Consider the following 15297-nt stretch of genomic DNA (forward strand, 5'->3'; position numbering starts at 1 on the left):
ACCTCCCTCTCCATGAAATGTAGCAGCAGTATTTTCAACAACCTACCGAGTGCAGTAAGAAAATGGCTGTCATTTACGAGCTGCTGCTCCCAGCCAGACTTCAATGTCTGCAACTAACATGACATCCCTCCTGCTGTGGCCCATCAGTCCGGAAGATTCCATCATCGTGATGCAGGCTGATGACTTGTGGCAGGATACCTTTAGACAGTCTGTGTTTAAAAGTGAATTAAGGAAGCCAGTATTCCTGCTTTGACTCTGATAACACACAGTTAAGAAGTTAAGACAGTCTTCAGTTTGATGAGGAAGATTTTATAGCTGATTGAGCATGTAAATCTCTCTGTTTTGATGCCATAAGCCATTGAGATTTCAGCAGGCTGAGAGAGTCATTACCTGATGTTCAATGCTAGGTCAGTATCAGAAACAGAATCAGAATGAGCTTTATTGCAAAGTATATTTACACATATGAGGAATTTGTCTTGGTGACAGAAATTTTTTATATAAAAATACACAATATTCAAAATAGACAATGTGTGTGTACAGGTAAGTTGATGGCCTATACAAATGTAAGGGAATCTATATGAGAGGTATGGTGTGCCAAATAAATATAAGTATAAATAGTGTTTTGTATTGCACATGTTTATTGCCCAGTGGGGGCATTTAACTGTTCATGAGGAAGATGGCCTGAGGAATCTACTCATGAACAGTTAAATTATGTGTGCATATGTCATTTACAAAACAAGCACCTGAGGCAGAACCAGTGCACTGATTTATTCAAATGGTAATACTTTGGTCCTTTGGTGTACAAATAATGTATGTCTATTATTACATGTTAGGTTACAAAATTCAGATAAGATAAACTGTATACTGTAATTTACTGTAGATTTTTCACCAGTTTTGTGCTGTTTACTTGAATGTGCTGCAGTGTGTTCACTCAATTAATATGCAGTCTGTGGCTGGTCCGAATACCTTTTTTTTTTTTTTTGCTTCAAAGCTTCGGTAGTAATGAACATTGAATATTCGAAGCTTCGGAGAGAGGGGGCTGAACATATTCTTCTCTCTAATAAAGGCAGTATTCTCTATGTGTCTGCCCGCCCGTTTGCATTTTGATTATTTCGAGAACCGTTCATCCAATCGACTTCACAAGGGAGTGCAGTGTCGCATTTGGTGCAATATAGATAGAGACGCGAGACGCGACACGTTCAGAATTAATAGACTTTTAAAAAACTACAGAACAACGCGAGCGGGAAGCGGCGCACCTCACGCGGGCAGGGCTTATATGCTCTGAGAACGGAGCATACGGATATTAAACACATCTTCCCCATGAACAACACAAAGTAAATACACTCGCAGGTAACACACACACGCACACAGGTCTGTTAACTTAAGCAATACTTTTAATAAGGTAGTCTAATATTTTTCTGACTAACAAATTACTGACACAGTAAAGGGTAGACTTAAATAAAGAAAAACGAAATTTAAATAAAGAAAAACAAATTTAAATAAAGAAAAAACTAAATTTAAATGAAAAACTAAATTTAAATAAAGAAAAAAACTAAATTTAAATAAAGAAAAACTAAATTAAGTGAAATTAAAAATGAGATTAATTTAGATTGATCATAACGGGTAAAAAGCTTAATACATTTTATTTCTATTATTCTATTTTCTACAATGTCAAAGCAACGCAGCTTAACCCAAAATACAAGCTCAGGCACGCACTTCTGTCCATACAAACTCCGCTGTTCTGCGCTCTAGCCAGAGAACACTCCCATTGCAGGAACACTTTAGTAGGCCAAGAAGAAGCAAATATATTTATTAAGTATAACGAGGTTGGGTTCCTTCAACTGTCCATCCTATTAAAAATGGCTAGGCTATATAAGATAATTGTAAAAAAGAGTATTGTATTTCGTAAGATTTTATAGTGTTGAACATATTCAAGCGCGAATGAGAGCCGTTTCGAGGGGGTGCCGGGTGTGCAAAAAAACAAAAACAACGAATATTCGAATGCCAAATTTTCTAATCGAATACCAACCCACCAAACGAATATTCGAATATTCGGGTCCAGCCCTAATGCAGTCATGCAAACTGTATTATTATTATTATTATTATTATTATTATTGTAAATCGTCATTTTTCATGAATCAATTTGTCACAAACTCTAAATGATCATTTATAATAATAAACAAAAATATTAGCTTTTTATAGTTTTGAATGAATTCTAACACCATGTCACACTGCTGTTACTGCTTTTCATGTGCTTCCCATTTTTCATACTGAATAATTACCATATTCAAATACCATGATATTTAGATAGAAATCAGTTACCGTGAGTGATACCATGTCCAAACTAGTATGGTTGTACCATAGTGCTTTTCATTGTGTGGACAGATGAATTATTAAGAGTTAATGTGTGTGACTGTAACCCTGGTATGAACTCTTTCCCCTGAGGGGCTTTTTTCCACCAATTTTTTTTTGTAATCTTTCTTAGTTCGTCTGTCCCACTCTGTGTTGTCAGCCCTCCCTGTCCTAGTAATTCAGTTGGACAATCTCACTCAGGCCCCCCTCAGCTAGGCGGGATTAACGGTGGACACACACACACACGACAAAGCTGAACATTTGGCTTTGGCACGCCGGGACTGTCCGATTACTGGCACTCTTTTGGAGTGTGTGATTCATCTCACTGCTATTGTTTAGCTCTCAGACAAATGTCAAAGAGATAAAGCAAAGCACAAGTTAAATCATATTCATCCCTTCTCTCCTACAAGCACTTACAGCCTCTGTCAACACAGACTTCAGAACCAGACACACAGCTGTCTTGATGAAAATGATGCCTTAAGGCCGTTCACACCAAGGGTGATAACTATAACAATAAAGATATAGTTCTAAAAATCATTCCAAGTTTAAAAGAATAGCAGAGTTCACACCACAACTATAACGATAATGGTGCAGGGGAACAAAATATCGTTGGAATCACTGTCATTTAAAAAAAAAAGTTGGTCAGCTGATGAATGATAAAAAACATTGACAGCCAATCAGAATCCATCTAAAGCAGATGACGACAAAACTACAGCGCACGCTTAATGTAAACAGAATGATGTTCTGTGTGTCTGTGGACACTTATAGTAATCATTATAGTTATCGTTCTTGGTGTGAACGGGCCTTCAAGCCAATCCTAACGCCTCAAACTAGTTCCAAACAGTTTTTGATTAGCAAATACACAGTTCATTAATACTGACAATGTTTAAATTAATGTAGTATGAAACCCTAAAAGATTTGCCATTGTTTTCCCAAGATTTTTCCTATTTTGGCAACACAATGTCAAACAATTTTTGTTTGTTTGTTTATGTTTCAAAAACATTTCCACTGTCAATGTCAAATGATGTTTATTTGTTTTAGGGATGCACGATATATCGGCCACCATATCGGTATCGGCTATATATGTTCATTTTTAATGTTATTGTTATCGGCAATAAAATTTGGATTTAGATTTATTGGCCAATATATTGGTTTTCGGCTTTCAAATATAGAGCTATATCGGTATCGGCCTGTATTTTCATATCAATGCAACCCTAATTTCTTTGTTTATTTGTTTTGTTATTTGTTTAAAAATGTTTCCACAATGTCAAACAATGTTATTATTGTTTTTGTTTATTTTATTGCTTGTTTGATTTTAATGCTGTGTTTTAGTTAGTTTAATTCTCATTTGTATTCATCCATATTCAGTTATCGCACTTGAAGAGAATCACAAAAGTTCGAATTTAATGGTAACTTGAAACGCTATCGGTTCTGGCATGTTTCGTAACTGATCGAGGTTTGAGAGCTGTTGCAGAAGGGAAGATTTCCAGCATTGGTAGCTGTCCTCAGACTTCAGCATTATTAAAAAAAGATTGATAAATCCTTCCACTGCTCCATTGCAGATGCCATTTGTCACTTTCCCGACTTTCAATCAAAGTCTCTCATTAGATTGTGTGTCAGCTTTTCTACAGACATCAGAACCTCATTAAAGCGCATGTCCAAGTATGAGAGACTGCTTTGGGGAAATAGCGTTAGGCTCGTCACTCTCATGCTTAGGCACGGTTCACTCGGCAAACAGCAGCAGACCTCGCTACGCTGAGTTACGTCGTCTCTGTTCTTCATCAGCTGACAGAAGCACAGCCTCAGGATAAGGTCATCCTGTTCTTCCTCTCGCATCTTTACTCAGAAACTGTTGCACTCCCCTTTTCGCTCTCTATCCATCTTCTCTTGACTTTTTTTCTACCTTGTATGTCTCCAGCACCATTGATGACAAGTTTAACGTTTGTGTTAAATTAAATGAAAAAATGACTGGAATGGGAAAAACTGAAACTCAGGAATAAAGCAGCTCCAATTGGAATAGTCTACCATGTTATAGAATTGTATCATAATAGCACATTCTTATTTTTAGAGTACTATGGTTTGGGAATATTAATTAATATCTTGTGTGGATAGCGGTGCTCAAACTGTTCATTTGGTCTCCAAACTTGAAGGGTTCTCATCTGGTGCTCTTTGTACACCAATCAAGCACATTATGTAATAAATAAATCTACATTTAACTGTGAGCTCACTCATTTGAGAGTGCTTAGTTGTTCTAGAGGTAGTACTGTTGCATAAAGTGTAAGAGGCCTATATTTGAATCTCAGATTCAATCCCGGGGGGTTTCCGGGGGGTGCATTTGGTTGCATTTTATTTTGCATTTTCTCTGACTTGAATAGCTTGACCTCAGTTGTACGGCAGTGTTAACGTTTTAACATTTCGTTCCCCCTTCACATTTGGTTTCTAGTAGGTGAAGAGACTTTTTTTCCATGACCAGACAGATGCAGCAGAAGTGAGAGGGGGCGGCAGGACGTTAAGCATGCAGATTAAGTTCAGACAAAGTTACCAAAATGGTTAAAGCAAATCGAATTTTTGACATTATCTTCAATACTGTACAAATATTTGTGATTCTCTCTCTCTCTCTCTCTCTCTCTCTCTCTCTCTCTCTCTCTCTCTCTCTCTCTCTCTGTCTGTCTGTCTGTCTGTCTATTTGTCGTTTTGTCTGTTGTTCTATCTATCGTTCTGTCTATCTCTATTTCGTTCTGTCTGTTTCTCTATGTATCATTATATCTATCTCTCTATGTTTGTATGTACATATGTCTGTCGTTCTGTCTATCTCTGTATTTATAGTTCTACCTGTCTCTCTATGTATCATTCTGTCTTTCTGTCCATCTAGCTAAGAAACCATGTGGCATCTGTCAACAAATGACAGAAAAGTTAGAGAAATGCTTCAGAGCCATTTTGTGCAATTATTTGACCAATTAACCAGCTAGTCTTAAGGGGATTTTCTTTTTTTTTCTTTTCTTCTTCTACATCTACCAGTGTTTGACAACCTCTTTGTTGTTGTTGTTGTTGTTGTTGTTGTTGTTTTGAGTACCGGTTGTGTATTGTTTTAGAAAATCAAACAAACGTATTTTTGTGAAACGTGACCATTAAACATTCATACGTTAAGTGTTCCATTAGTACTTGTTTTGTGGACTACTGCTTTGCTAGACTACCTTACAAAATCTGTTGTGTTCTTTATTATGAGTTTGGCCTTTTTTGCCAAAAAAGGTTCAGGACATGTTGCAAACTGTATTCGAACTTATGTCACTTGCATGGGTGCCATAGCTCATTTTGAGAGGTTGAACTAACCCCTAGATGTCAATTCCCAACATTCTGTTCTATTCTCAAACATATACGTGCTCTCTTTATATATGTGAATTCAGCTGCAGAAAGACCCACCAAAGAAGCAATTTAATCAAAATCCACTTCCAACGTCACCTTCAGCAGCAGAACAAAGTGTGTCTCTATCTTGTGCTCTTTCACACATATAAACACACACACACTTAGCTCATACATGAAGTGGTAATTAGCAGCATCAGGGTGTGATCCAACCATAATGTGGGTGTTGAGTGAGACCTAAAATAATCCAGTGAAGAATGACGAATCCCACGAATGAAACTCATTATCAGCTGTAGTGTTCCAGCAGGCTGAAGGCTCTGTGTACCTGAAACATATAATCACAGGCTTCCAAAAATCCCCTCAATAACTCTTTGTCTAGACTTCAGAGCCAATGTGCGGCGTACATCATCAGTCGAGCTGCGTTTTTAAAGAGATCACACGTTGTGGGAATCAGTTTTGATAAGCAGAAAGTGATTTGTGGGTGTTGTTACAGATCTTTTTTTTATAGGTTAAAACATAGTGGCAACTGTTTTGTTGCTCAATGTTTGTGCAGCATCTTTTTTTTATTAGTAGAAGAAATGGTCTTCTAAAAAGGCATATTTCTTTTTTCTTTTTTCTTTTTCATTCTATTTATACAGGACAGGTACATGTTTTCATTAGTTTATTCAGGTTTTTTTTTGCTTGTGTTTCTCAAAGTTCTGTATTTTTCCCCTCTCTCTGCAGATTTCTCTATAGCCTGGTCCAGAGCTGTGCAGTCATGTTCAGGAACAGTCTGAAGATGCTGCTTGGCGGCAAATCCAACCGCAAGAATCGAAACAGTGGTAGGTTGAGTTAGTCGTCTTTTTAATATCGAAAGCTTCCCAAGTACAACCAGACCACCGGATGTGCCTTTAGTGTCATGTGAAGCAGGAGTGTAACCATGTAAGAGTTTGTTCTCTGGATTTCTTCTTTAATTGTCTGTCCATCGTATCTGTCAGATGGCTACCGTATTTTACAGAAAATAAGTTGCACGTGACTATAAGTCACACTTGGTCAAAATTGCATTGTTGAATAAAAAATAAAAAAGTCAAGTCACAGTTTATTATTACATCCAGAAATAAAAAGAAAGCAGTTTTTCTATCTTATATCAGTTTAATCTTATTAAAAAGGCAAATTTATGCCTTTTTTAAGTGTAGACATAAATAATACCCATTAGACAGTTGCTAATTTATTAAGTCATGCAAATGATTTAGCTAAAGATAAATTATTAAATAAACCATTTTTGCCAAAATGGTAGCTTGGGGGTAAAGTATGTTCAAGTATTCAGTATGAAACCCTTTTTGGCTGATATATAAAAAAGTGAATAGTGTGCAGCAAAATAAAATCTAAACATAAATGTTTCATTTGTTTATATTCATAGTATATTTTTATTTGAAACCTATTTCCCAATTATTCACATATTCCCCGATTAATTCTCCTCAGCATGACCAAGTTAACCAATAACGTTGATCAAAATGCGTCAATGCACCACTTTTTCCCTGTAAAGTTTGTTTTACACTGTAGACAACCCTAGAAAAAGTGGCACAGCTTACCCCACTCTCATCTACACTGTCTGGTTCTCATGAATTGAAAACATATAATTTAGAATCTACTACAAACAAAACTTTTTTTTTATAGAATAGCTTGGGGAGAATCTAGCAAGCTACAGGCTAACTAACAATGTCAAGGCTGTGCGCTAACAACATGCCTCGGGATCCCATTCTGTTCACGCTCTATCTAGCATTTTTGAGTATGGGAATATGTGTGTGTTTAGCTCTCAGAGAGATTTCAGCCTTGTGTTGAGGAGATTACAATAGTCAGAAGCTACTGTTGGAGTGAAATGAGGATTCCACAGTTGAACCGAGCCAGATGAAATTGAAATGGTGAATGGTTTAGCAGAGTTTGAAAAGAATGTGTGTATCATACAACCCCCCTTTTGCTGTCTGTTTACTATCTACATCTTTTTCTCCTCTGCTTAAGGCATGTTTCGCACCTGAGAACGCTCATATTAACAGGTTACAGCATTCACACTTGTGAAGTAAGCACTGCGGTGCTGTATTTTGAATATAACTATTTTGTTATATACTGCATTGGAATTTTTCCAGAAAGGATGCATTGAATTGATTTGAAAATGACTGTGAAGACTTTTAGAAAATATCAAATAAATGCTATTCTTTTGAACTTTCGATTCCTCAAATAATCCTGAATCATCCTGGTTGCCACAAATATATTAAGCAGAACAACAGTTTTTATCTGTGATAATGACGACAAATGTTTCTTGTGCAGCAAATCATCATATTAGAAGGATTTCTGAAGGATCTTGTGACACTGAAGACTGGAGTAATGATGCTGAAAATTAAGCTTTGACATCACAGGAATAAATTGCATTAAACAATATTACAATAGTTATTTTAATTTGTAATAATATTTCACAATATATTTGATTTTTTATGAAATAAATGCAGCCTTGCTGAGCATAAGCGACTTTTTTGAACAGTAGTGTACATTCTCTTAAAGCAGGTCTTAATATCTTATGCAGTGTTGCTGCTCAAGCAAATATATCTTGTTTGAAAGATATTTTAACTGGGAAATAAAACTTAAAATACTTTTTTCAGCCGTTTATCTTTACTCTGGGTTTGGGAGTCATTCTATGTAGATTTATTACCATGTGGATATAAATGTGATTCTTTCTCCTTATGTAAATTCAATTTCACAACGATCAAGTTCTTAATAGTTGTCAATGGCCAGCCCCTTGTTATAATGTAAGGACAAAATCCACACTCAACGTAGTAACCCAGAAATCACGTCTGTTACACAGAAGAAACCCTGTCAGTGTGAAATCATGAGAACCTGCTGTTGCAGAAACACTGCCGCTTCACTTGCATGCTACTTGTGCGTGTTGTGTGAAATGGGCCTAAGAGCTCTGATATGCCAGAGGGAGACTGCAGTTGTAGAGAAGTTTCAGGGTTGTGTCAGAGGTGAGCAAAACAGTTGTGCTGTGTGTGATGGATGAGGAGGGTGTATGCTTTCCTGTGTGCTGTGTTTGCCATTCGGTTTTCACTGAAGTGTGGCTCTGCGACTGCAAGGACGTCCACGGCTGCAAACTTTTGTTTACCACACACACACAACATGTACATCCACTCAAACATACACATGCTTGACTTCCCCTCATACCCCAGGTCTGTCTGAATCTCCCATAAAGGTTTAGTCAAACAAGTGGCAAGTCTGACTCACCCAACAGATCAGCCATTCATCTCAGTGAGATGTGAATCAAAGGGACCTCACACTTCCCAGAAAGACCTCCTGTCTTTAGTCCGTGTCCTCAGACTGTGGTTGAAATTCATGCTACTTTGCTGACGTCTCGAGTCATTTTCTCTTCAGGGATTCCAGCTCTTGAAGGGGCCTATTTAGTTTTACTCCAGTGTAGTTTAGGGTGTCATTACTGTCACAGGTTTAGATAAATGTAAAGTCATTTGAATGGCCCCATTGAGAAGAAAAAAAACTGACCGTAATATGTAGAATTAGAAACTATATAGAGGCTGCATTGAGGGCCTCATTAAGCAAATTATATTTGTTAATATATACTAGTTAAATGAGAGTAAGCAGCATTATGGAAGATATAGAATCAATTTGATGGTCATCAAGAATCAAGACATTCGGACAAAAGAAAAACTCACTTTGTTATAAATATTATTGGTAACACTACACTGAACTTTGTGTTTGAATACAATTACTGCGATTCATTTAGTTGAACTGTTCATTCAAATGGTTTTCAGTGAACTGATTCACTAAAACAATTCATAGAACCATTTGAACCAGGACCCAGGTATATTTTACTACTTTGTTGTAATCAAAGGAGTTATTCACTTATTTTATACATTATATTTTTATATATTATATATATTATATTTTTGCTGTTAGGGGTGCAAGTGGATCACAACCTAGTTGTTGTTTTTTTGCTCTGTTAAAATGAGCTGGATCTCCATGCATTTTTGTTGTACAGAAAAGAGCCATTGTGTTCCACAGGAAAAAAAAAGTTATTCAAGTTTGAGAAGTTAAATAAATGTGTAATTTTAAGCAAGTGATTTGAGTTGATGGATTTACTGTATGTACAATAATCATGCAATATAATTTTTTTTCTTTTTGGGGAATTTGCCTTTGCATTTTGAAAATAAGCTTTTGGTTGTTTGATTTTGTTCTTGAAGTTATTATATTATTTTCCCTTTATATTAAATCCTCAAATGTTTTACAGTTAAGTCGAACCATTAAAAAACACCTGTTGAGGCTCTTGTGCTTATCATAGTAATACGTACAGTACCTCACACCTGAGTGGCAGCTGAAAAGTGCAATTCTCGTATGCGAATACCGCAAAGAAATGAACCGGGTGCCGTAGACTTGGGATTTGGATCCAAGCCCAGTTGTTCCCTTTAAATTCATTACGTGCCTAAACACCAATTCTCAATTAATGCAGAAGATGTGTCTGTTTTGTATGACAACTGTATTTTTGTATTCGTCTTTGATCTCGTCTTTAGACTGGAGGATTTCCACAAGGTTTTGTCATACAGTAATAACTCTCTTCACTCGGCATGTCTCTTCGTATCCTGCAGTGCTACATATGTGAAGTGCCTATGAAGTCACTGGTGTCATTTTTTTCATTCCTTTCTGCCTTCTTTTTTTCTGTTAGTATTCAGCTAGATGCAAATGCAGCTCTCTCGGCTGAATATATTTGCCATAAATTAGATCTGCACAGCCAGCAACTTACAGAGCACAGCAGAGGAACTGAGCTCCACATTGGAGAAAAAACACATGTCGCAGGGCGATTGATGGTTAGCCTCTAGACCCCTCGAACATCGTGAGCAGAATCCTAACAGTCTCAAACAGCTGCCAGCAGCTCTGACCCATGAGCCCTGTGTGGTTTGAATATGATGCAATCCTGTAAAAGAACCGCAGGCAATATTTTGCCTCTGGCATGTCATTTTGCTGGCAGATTTTGCCAGACATGGTTGTGGTTGATTTGATTAGTGTAATTATTTATATAGAGAGAACTCTATACATGCTTGATGAATGCTGATATTGGAATATTTGGATAATGTATGGTGAAAGTGATATCTATTCATTTTAATTGGACAAATTTGGTTCAGGATTGATGCCAAAAACCAATGTAAGCTATGGAAGACATTATTTAGGGTAACGCAGCACATTGTTTCCTTAGCCTGCCTGCTATTTAAAATATATTATAATATATAAGTTGGTTTGAGCCAACTTTAGACTAGGATTGTGTGGAATTCAAAACTGAATTGAGAATGCATTTTAAATTACAATTAACTTAAGTAGCAGACAGAATGTAGAAATTGAATTTAAGGTAATATAGTTGGAATATAAATTAATTGAAATGTAAAGAAATTTACATAACTGTTCTCTTTTTTTTTTAACTAGAACAGCAATGTTTGGCGAGACAAACGTTAATTGTTGGTTTGAAAAAGTCAATTTTTTAAAAATTATGGATGGGCGTTTGGATGGATATAGATAGATTGAATTGCAATTAATTAAATTCCTCTTGTAATTCAAATTATAATTCAAATTCCTGATGTGGGGTGTGGCCACTTAAATTTAAAATACATTTTTTCAATGCAGCATTTTGCACAACCCTGGTTGGGACATTAGGGGCTTTCGCACCGGATAGTTCTAGGAACTTAGTTCTAGGAACTAGCCACCAGGGTGGTTCCCCGAGAACTAATGGTTCCCCTAGGAACGTTTTCTGGTTGCATTCGCACCACCAGTAGGAACTCTGAAGTGACGTAAGCCGCGCTCGTTGTTTTGACTTTTATTTTGATGCCCCGGCTGACCTGAGAGCGTTGAGAACGCCAGAGCCTGAGCAGCAAACAGCGCTCACATTCTTCGTGTTCATTAGTTTACGGTCTATCTAACAGTCCTGTCTAATACGTTATTAGATAGAACTGTTATACATAGAAAGTAGACAGTATATGAAAAGTTATAAGCGTATGCCGTGTGGTTGATGTCCAGTGTTGCTAGCTGAGCAGAAATACATTTTCTTTGACCCTCAAAGTTGCGTTGGATTTTCTCCTTAGCGTAGAGGGTATAGGCCCATCTATCACAGTTTTCCATGTTCGTATAGTTAGTTTCTGGAGTAAATATATCCGATTGTTAAGTCTGACGTCACGCGTGACGTTTAGCCTTTTCCGGGTCCAAGCGCTCCTCTCGTCCAGAAATAACAATGGTGGAACCTGTAAATTTATTTACGATCACGTCCTTCTTAGTGCGGCACCTTTGGCGGTCAAAAAGGGTTTAAATTCCTTTAACACCAACAGAGTGGTTAGTGTAGCTCATCACTAAGGTGGCATAATTAAGGGTAGAGTCCAGGCATCAATGAAAAAGAAGATTTACGAGGTTGAAGTGAGTTAGCTCGGGCTACGGGACACAGCACTGCGGCATTGTAAAAACACTCAATAATAACCAAAACACTAGCGAAAGCGGTAGGTAGGTAGAGAGGACCTGGACTTTGGACCCGGAAAGAGTATTATCGGAGAGTGGTTACGTCACGACTTAACAACCGAATAGGCTATAATCTCTTGTGTTTGCATAGCTTTTTTAAAAATGGCAGTTGTTGGTGTTTCGCATGCGTTCGGCCAATCCGCGAACACTAACGTCACGGATAGTTCCTATAGAGTTGGTTTAAATTAGTTAAATTAGTTCCTCCAAAGGAGTTCTTAGAATTAAAATCGTTCCTAGTTCCTGCGGTGCGAACACGCCGACAAATGGGTACTTTCGCCAATAGTTCTAGGAACCTATGAAAAGGTTCCTCTGCTGCGAAAGCCCCTATTACTTTATTGATGGAAACACATTATCTTAGATTGTCTCAAAGCCTGGTGGATGAAGCCCAACTCTGTCTTGTATTTGCAGGCTTTTCACCAGGCTGGTTTAAAAAATCCAGTCAGGTTTAGCAAACCAGTTTACATACTTTGGAGAATGGAGCCCCCAAAGCTGTTGACTTTTTGCAGCTGTTGGATTTTAAAGTTCTTCAGAAGACTTCAGAGTCTTCTCTATGGGCTAATAATGTAAAAATATCCCATAGCCCCTTTGTTTTGGTCAAATTCCCTCTCATAATTTATTTCTACCACCTTGCTTCAGCTCTGCACCTCTACACCAATGTCACGGTCCTTTCTTGCTGACAGAAACTGGCCTTCTGCCCAACCCACGGTGAACTGCGTGCCAGATGGGGTCTATTAATGTGGAGGACTTGTAGGACCAATCATCTTCCCGAAAGAACAGTATTGAATAAAGCAGTTTGTTTGAAATTAGAACAAGGGATGCACCGATACCATTTTTTCAGAATCGATCCGATCCGATACCAAAAATCTGAGTATCGACCGATACCGACCCGATACCAGCGCAGGGTTTTTTTTTTTTTTTTTGTAGAATTTCAATAACTCTGTGTTGAATTGATAATCACTATTTTGTGTGTTAAAAACAATCTACTTCATACAGACAACTTCATTATAAAGAAAAACAACAACAAAAAATATATGATCATAATCTGACATAAATGCTGTTATAAACTAGATTAGTGGATAATTCAGCAGTAAAATTTTGTCTAAAATCAAGAGTGCACAATAATTGTATCAAATCTGAACATTTTGTGAAAAAAATGTTTAGTGGGGAACAAATAAGAGACAATAAGTGTAACACTAAATCTGGTAAAACTTTACACATTGCTCTTTGTATTATTGTAAAATACATTAATGAAAAACAAGATAATAAAAATAAAAAATATCAATAATTTGATACAGTATATAGCCTACTATAAAATTGAGACATTTTTTAAATGTATAGCAAAGCTGTTTAATGAGGTAGCAACATACAGTATGATAGATAGGACAGAACAAGAACGGCTATTAATAATCTTTCATTGTGTCACTGTATTATGATATGAAAGGCTCCAATACAGTGTGGCACAAAGCGCTTATGCGCATCCCAAGTGCAGAATGATGCGCTTGAAGCAACATGAGTCACAGCGCGCAGCACGTCGAGTCCGCATTGAAAAGTTTAAAGCACAAAGAAAAGACATATTGATGTGCAGTGTATTATACAGTATCTATGCAATAGTCTCCTTTTAACAGTTTTAAATTTCAGTTACAAAAATAGTAACTTTTTAGTTATGTTAAAAAATAAATATGAATAGTTATAAATGTTATAAATATGAATAGTAACTTCACTAAATGTTGCGTGAAGAACAAATAGTGCTCTGACTTTACTCCAGTGTTGTGATCTAACAGACACCCGGTAGAAAGTAACATGATTAAGGTACAGCAATAAAGTCCAGTAAGATAAAGTTGTTTTATGCGAAACCATTGACCTTTATCTGCAGATCAAGTATAATAATAGTAACATTGAATCATCTTGGAGAGAGTTTCAACGTGTTAACTGTCGAACGCGACGCGCTGTTTGAATGCTGAATGAAGAATGATTGACAGCCGCAGCTGAGGGAAACGTTTAAGTGATCTTGAATTTAATTACTTAAATATTAATTTCTATCTCACATTATACTATATAATGGCTTCAGAACACTTTTAATATTGTGCACGAAAACTTATGGTGCTTTATAATGTTTGTGTGCCTTTTGTGGGGCTTAAAAATAACACAGAATATAACGTTACGCACAATATCGGATTTGGATCGGCCTCGTCTAACCGATACCCGATCCGGCAAAAATGGCTGTATCGGAGCCGATACTGAGTATCGGATCGGTGCATCCCTAATTAGAACATTGAAATTTGTGGTTCTCAAGTGTTAAGCCCTATTCATACCAAGAACGACAACTATATTAGCACCTACATCAACATATGTTTAGTTTTTTATAAGCACACGCTGCAGTTATGTCTCTTCTCGCTTTTACATGCTTCTAATTGGTCAATGTTTTTATTGTCCATTTAGCTTGAAAAAAATTATTCTGAAAGAAATACAAACAATGTATTTCATCTGTGTCGATATTGTTATGTGGACCATGTTGGTGTGGACTTTCTCTTTTCTCATATTCAACTTTATAGTTATAGTTCTGGATATTGTTATTGTATTCATTGTGAACAGCCCTTTAAACTCTATTACCCTCAAGACCAGCCTATTACCTTCATATCCCTGGACTGGTGCTTCAAAGAGGATTTTAGAGAAAATCCCACATTATGAATCTGGCGTGTCTTCATGTATTGTGTTTTGGATTGTTGGGATTTGAAAGGAACAAAGCGGTTCGTGGGTAGATGTGATCGTGATCTCTTCAGTATACTTCCAGTTCGGTAGGCAACAGACTAACAGCACTTAATTCACTTTTAATGGTCTCCTAATAATCCCATTTCATTGTTATATTCTGGCAGATACATGAAGCACATGGCCCTACTGGAATAGTCCAGAATGGACCTTCAGGAATGTCCCTGCACTGCCAGATTTGGCTATACTTTGGCTACCCGTTTGCTGGTCCTCTCATAAAGAGGTCCATCAATATCATCTGGACTTTGCTGGAGGGTCATGGAGGGCTCCTCATCCTTCAATGACTCC

General features: G+C 37.1%; 1 protein-coding gene across 3 annotated transcripts in view; it reads left to right on the forward strand.

Moving 5' to 3' along the window:
- The window catches only part of tanc2a (tetratricopeptide repeat, ankyrin repeat and coiled-coil containing 2a), a 152867-nt gene that overhangs the window by 63183 nt on the left and 74387 nt on the right, over nucleotides 1-15297 (forward strand). For all 3 annotated transcript variants that reach the window (XM_082183713.1, XM_082183714.1, XM_082183712.1), the window contains one exon: nucleotides 6436-6533. In XM_082183713.1, the coding sequence (XP_082039839.1) occupies nucleotides 6470-6533 (64 nt within the window). In that variant the 5' untranslated portion in view covers nucleotides 6436-6469. The remainder of the gene's footprint in view (nucleotides 1-6435; nucleotides 6534-15297) is intronic.

This window comes from Leuciscus leuciscus, assembly GCF_965113295.1.
Source record: "Leuciscus leuciscus genome assembly, chromosome: 1".
Classification (NCBI taxonomy): domain Eukaryota; kingdom Metazoa; phylum Chordata; class Actinopteri; order Cypriniformes; family Leuciscidae; genus Leuciscus; species Leuciscus leuciscus.